We start from the raw sequence: 6,000 nt of genomic DNA on the forward strand, positions 1-6,000 counted from the left end.
AATGTGCATACCATTCAATTTAACAATTGAAGTTTCTCATCTTCAGAAGCATTTGCACACATTAACAAAGATATATGCATAATGTTGCTCATTGAAATATTGAAAGGGATATAATCTAAAGTCATTCTTAGGAAAATATTGTTATGGCACATTCATACAGTATGAATTACTGCATATAAAATCTATAATTTTAAATGTTAAAAAATCAGAGTAATATAATGCTAAGTAATGACAATATTAGAACTTTGTCAGCAAATCTGTGTATAGTTGAGTGCACAGTTGTAGGCACATAGGAGACTAAAAGCAAACACAAAACTCATTAATAGCAATAAAAGGAATTGAAAAGGTGAAAGGGAGATTTCACTTTTTACAACTTATTTATGTTCTTTATAAGCAGTATGAATGTTGTTTTAGTTAGAAAGTGTAGAAAAAGAAAGTGTGGAGTGATCACTAGGGTCATGGGAGACTTGGGTCAGCCTTCTGTAAAGGGAAGGACTCCATGAACTCCTCTCCTGAGGCAGAGGCTGTGTGCTCCCTGCTGCTCGTGGATTGGCAAGAGCTTATATTGTGGGCTTTGGTGGCCCAACAGGTGCTGGTACATTTCATCTCTTGTCTGGCTTTAGGCCTTCTGGAAGGGAATAAACAAAGCAGTGACAGTCTCTGGAAGATACCATAAGAAATCCAGGCTTTGAGGGCTAGCCTTTGAGCTCCAAAACTAAGGAAGATGTAGATTCTTATGACCTAGCACTTGTTTATTCTATTTCTTTGAAGTTAATGCCAAGAATGCAAATGGTCTAAATGGCGCTAAATATTTCTCCTATTAGCCCTTTTATAGATGCAAGTGACTATCTGAAAGAAAAATGGATCAGTTTTTGCATATGAAACTCAGTATCTTAATTATAAAAATTCCCATTTGGATTCCACTAGTAACTGCATTGATTAAATTTTCTGTTCTCAGTTTTGAGAGATATATTCTCAGTACATCAGAATTTGCCTCAAAATCTAAGGCACTATGTTTAAAGAAAGTTTACAGTTCAGGGTTATAGTTCTCAAGGTAGTTTTGATGGATTGAACTAATATATGTAAAACAGTTCAGGTTCTAGGATTTTCCTCTATAGCACTCTTCCCTTATTTAAAACATTTGAAATACTAACTTAGAAATACTTTTTTTTCAGATTTTACATTTGCGAATAATGTAGATAAGTAAGTGATTTTTAAACTTTTTTAATCCAATTACTTCATAATTGTGTTGACCCCTAAGTTATGCCTATTTCCCAAAATACATTTTAATGAGTTAAAATATGACTAGCTATTCAATAGATGGTAAAAATTGCTGTCTTTCTGTGAAAGTGAATAGAAGCTTATTCTTATTCTATGTCAAATTCAAATTTGACATTTTTAGGTCCTTAAAATTATACTATAACCTAAAATAAATGAACGGGTGATTTAATGCATAAAAAATAAAATTTATGCATTATTAGCCATTACAAATGAGGGTCCTTATTTTCTGTTCCCATAAATATTTCAGTGAGAGTAATTACTATGTAAATTAACATTTTATGCTCACTGGAATTTACATTTTCAGAAGCAAATACTTCACTAAGTTAATGAAAAACATTTCAAATCATGAATATTGATGAATTTGAAAATCATCATTTTTTTTTAATTTTGCACTTATGAATTTTTTCTTTGAATTCAGCATTGATAAATATCATTCCCAAGCACTTTTATAAAATATAACACAATGTAGAGAAATAATAACTTTCCAATACAATGTGCTTAAGTTACTAATATGCATAATATATAAATATTTTAACATAATAAATATTTTAAACATCTCATTTAACATTTAACAATGCTTTCAAAACATGAGTGTTTGAATGTATGAGACCTAAAGTGTACTAGTCAATCCCAAATGTTTAAGTACTTTATTTTTCAAATAAACAATACATACAATAAAAATTGAGTTACTTAATTCTAAAAGCCATTTGTCATTAGAGCCCAAAACTTATCAGTTAGTGGGTTTTATACTACAGATAGCATAAAAATATTTGGCTGTGATCCATTTAAATTAAAAATTCGTTTTGGTCTAACTGATTTTTCTTGACTTTATTTGCATTTTTTGCAGAACTTTGTTTGATGACCCAGAAGATGCTGTTTTTGTAAGGTCTATGAAGAGATCAATGATGACAATTACCTCTCTGAATTGGGACACGGTTCCAACAAGAGAGGAAAAATACCTTGAAGAAGAAGAAACAAAACGTACTCAAATGCTCACAATTACACTGAGATAACCTCTGGTATTTTTAGAAATCCTAGTGGTTTTCAGCAGTAAATTAAAAGTCCCTGTAATTTAGCATGTTATATATTTATTGTATTATTTGAATTGAAACAGAAACACCAATAATGAAAAATATCCCTATATTTTATGTGAAGTTTTTGTTCAAGTAAAACATCCAGAAATGTACAGAAATCTTAATTGTTCAGCTCAACAAATTTTCAAAAAATTAAGATGTTTGTGTAACTGACATCCTGGAGCTAGAAACAGCGTCTCCAGCACTGTAACAGCCTCTTCATTCCTGTTACCAGCCCTGTTACCAGTAACTGCCCTTCAAAAGTAATCACTGTCCTGAAAACCATAAATTGTGTGTTTTATAAATGGAATCATGGAAGTAGAATTATTTTGTCTTTTTTCTTTTACTCAACATTGTAAAATTTACTCATGTTGTAGCTAGTAGCAAAAATTCTATGACTGTCATTACTGCATAGTATTCCACTATGTGACTATAGTCATGTATCTCTTAAAGATGATTTTGGTCAACAATGGACCACTTGTAGGACAGTGGTCCCTTAGATAGGTAGTAGGCTATACCTCCTAGGTTCGTGTAAGTGCACCTGATGTTCATATGACAAAATTACCTAATAACCCATTTCTTAGAATATATCCCCATCCTAAGTGATTGTGTAACTCTTCCAAGGTTTATCCAGTCTACTGTTTTTTATTCTTGCCATTGGAAGCCATTGTGTGGGCTAGTGATCTGAGCTTCACTTAACCAGAAGCCTGCTGCTAAGGAATGAGGAAGCAGAAAATTTTTAGTAGTTGCCAAGACAAAACTAGACACTCAAATGCATTGCTAATTTTCCCAATTAAGCTAAAGAACTAGATCAAAAAGCAGAGTGATGTTTTCCTCTATCTGATAATACTTAAGACAGGATCACACTCTAACACAGATGCATGACAGAGACACACTGTAGAAGTAGAACTAAAATCAGAACAAGCAAGATATGAGTGTCCAGGGAGGCGTGAAAATTCACTGAGAATCTATAGCCTCCTTTCACCTGTGGGAACTTGTGATTCTGTGCAGTATTGAGTGTGAAAATTCATATACAGCCCTTGGGAGAAGTCTGTGGCTGGGGCAAATAAAAAGCAGAGAGTTTGGCATTGATGTGGGTAAGTGGTTGGTATCAGGGCAAGAGGGATGGTGTGTTGCTTTCACGATTAGATCACTGAAAGAATCAAAATGTTCTCTCACTGTCTCCTGGATCATGTATTCTGCAGTAATCCATTGCCTTGCCATGTTGTCACTTAGGCAGCCCTCTAGAGAGGTCCTAGAGGTGAACTGTGGTGAACTGAGACCTCCTTCCAAAAGTCACGGAAGAACTAAGGCCTTCTGCCAACAATCATGTGAGTGACTCATGCTGCAAGCAGATTCTCCAGATGCACTTAAACCTTCAAATGACTGCAGCCCTGCTGAAAGTTTTCCATACACTTGTCAGAAATCCAACACCAAAACCACCCAATTAAGCCTCTACTGGATTTCTGGCTTACAGAGCTATGTAAGATAATACTTATTGATACTTAAAGCTGATAAATTTGGGGGCACCGTGCTACACAGCAATAGATAAATAATACTATAAGCCTTCATATTCCACAGTGCTAGAAGAATTTGTGGTAGGTAAGGATGCCTTGTAAAGTGACAAGCTCTGAAAGGGGAGTCATAGCACATCTCCAAGGGTTCTTGAATAGCCATACCTTCTGCATGATGGAACTAGTCATCATCCAAATAGCAGTTCTAGACACCTGCTGATCCAGCCTAGTACTGAGAGTCTGACCATCAATTAACCATTGACTGAAGCTATTCGATGAGAGCTGGGTATTGTCAAACCCATCAAGCAATAATGTTGGGTGGGCACGGCAACAATTCATGATGGAAATGGTATAGTTTGGATCAAGTTTAAGGTGGCCTGTAACTTGCATAAGCGGTGTTAATTTTTATTAGATTGTGTATGTTAAGGATGGGATATAGTAATCTCCAGGTTAAACACTAACCATTAAAATATGACACCACATTTTAATTTTAATCCCATAATCACCAAAAGGAATGAAAGACATTCTAATTACCAAAATATGGTTAGCAAATTTTACTTATTCTCTTTTTAAGAAAATTAATGGAAGTAAGTCTCATCTGTATAAGGAAAAACTTACTTTAAAAGATACTACTCAATACTGGTTATTTTTATTTAAGTTAAATGAAGGCATACTGAGTAAGCTGTGATTAGAAATCATTTTTGGAGAAACAAAGAATATAAGACATGATCCTTACTTAAGCAACCTAAAACTTCACCAAAATGGAACACAAAACTGAGAGGGTGTTTTCATAAGTTCTTTGTTTTAAACAAGAGACCTATTCACATTGGTTCAAGAGAAACACATTTATTTCAGCATCAGTCAGGAGATCTTGTGACAAGGAAACTTAAAGTTGGTATACAGGGAGGTGCTAAAAGCTAGGGCTCTGGAATCAAATACCTATCTTACCTCTTCCACTTACTAGTTGTTTTATTTGGAAAAAGAGTTAACCTCTTCACACTTTTATTTCCTCTTATTTAAAAAAATAATCATGGCTATCCCAGTCTGAAGGATTCTGTTGTAAAGTGTTAGGCAGAGTAGCTTTCTCAAAGTAGGTGCTCAGTATAAGGTGGCTAATAGTTACTCTCATCCTAAGAGCTTTTGTGCCTCTGAAGTACAAAACCTGGAGTTATAGACTGAATGTGAAATCTAATTCCAATGTGATGGTATTTGGAGGTGAGGCTTTGGGGAGTTAATTAGATCCTGAGGGTAGAACCCTCATGAAGGGGATTAGTACCCCGATAAGTGGTCGAAAAGGTAGTTTGTCCTCTTTCTGTCATATGAGGACAAGTCAGGCAGAGAGCAAACCAAGAACTCTACCATGCTGTCACCCTGGTCTCCAACTTCTAACGTCCATAGGGTGAGAAACAAATGTTTATTGTTTAAGCCACCCGAGTTCATGCTAATTTCTTACGGCAGCCCAAACTAAGGCACATGGAGTCAGGACTCCAGAGAAACAGAACCAAGTGGATATATAGATATGAAGAGACCAAGAGAGAGAGCTAAAGAGAGAGATTTACTTTAAGGAATTGGCTTATGCAATTGTGAAAGCTGGGGAGACCAGAATATGTAGGGTATGCTGGGGAAGGCTAGAAGTTCAGATATGAGTTGATGTTGCAGTCTTGAGTCTAAAATTCAGAGGGAAGCCAGCAGACTGGCAGGGTTTTGTTGGACCTTTTTTTTTTTTTCTGTAGCTTTAATGTTTGCATGTTGCCAACTTTTTCAGCTCCAACTCCCAGATATGAGGCAAAATGAAAACCTAGAGAAGAACCCATGTATCATTCCCTAGATCCCATAGTCTGCCTTTTTCCTCTGTCTTAGTCTTCTGATGTTTATATGTAATGTCCAGGATTTTTATTTTTACTTAGTGGAAGGAATAGGGAAAAATTATGTCTACTCCATCTTCCCAGAAGAAGTAGTCACGTAATTTTTGTTTATTCTGATTCTTTTTTAAACTTAGCTAGATGTGGCCCCTTTTGTGGCTTCTGGGTTTAGTATATTTAGGAAGGCCTTCTTCATGCCAAAATCATTAAGAATTTTCTCATGGGGCCTCCCCTATTGGCGCAGGCGGCTGAGCGCATCGATGAGAGGCT

The 6,000-nt window shown here is 35.5% G+C and overlaps 1 protein-coding gene across 1 annotated transcript in view; it reads left to right on the forward strand.

The window, feature by feature from the left end:
- The window catches only part of LRRC72 (leucine rich repeat containing 72), a gene marked incomplete at both ends in the record, with an annotated part of 45,536 nt that extends 43,242 nt beyond the window's left edge, over positions 1 to 2,294 (forward strand). The window contains 2 exons of the mRNA XM_084230588.1: positions 1,176 to 1,203; positions 2,129 to 2,294. Coding sequence (XP_084086714.1) covers positions 1,176 to 1,203; positions 2,129 to 2,294 — 194 coding nt within the window. The remainder of the gene's footprint in view (positions 1 to 1,175; positions 1,204 to 2,128) is intronic.
- Between the last annotated feature and the right edge of the window lie 3,706 nt (positions 2,295 to 6,000).

This window comes from Talpa europaea, assembly GCF_964194135.1.
Source record: "Talpa europaea genome assembly, chromosome: 3".
Taxonomy (NCBI): Eukaryota; Metazoa; Chordata; class Mammalia; order Eulipotyphla; family Talpidae; genus Talpa; species Talpa europaea.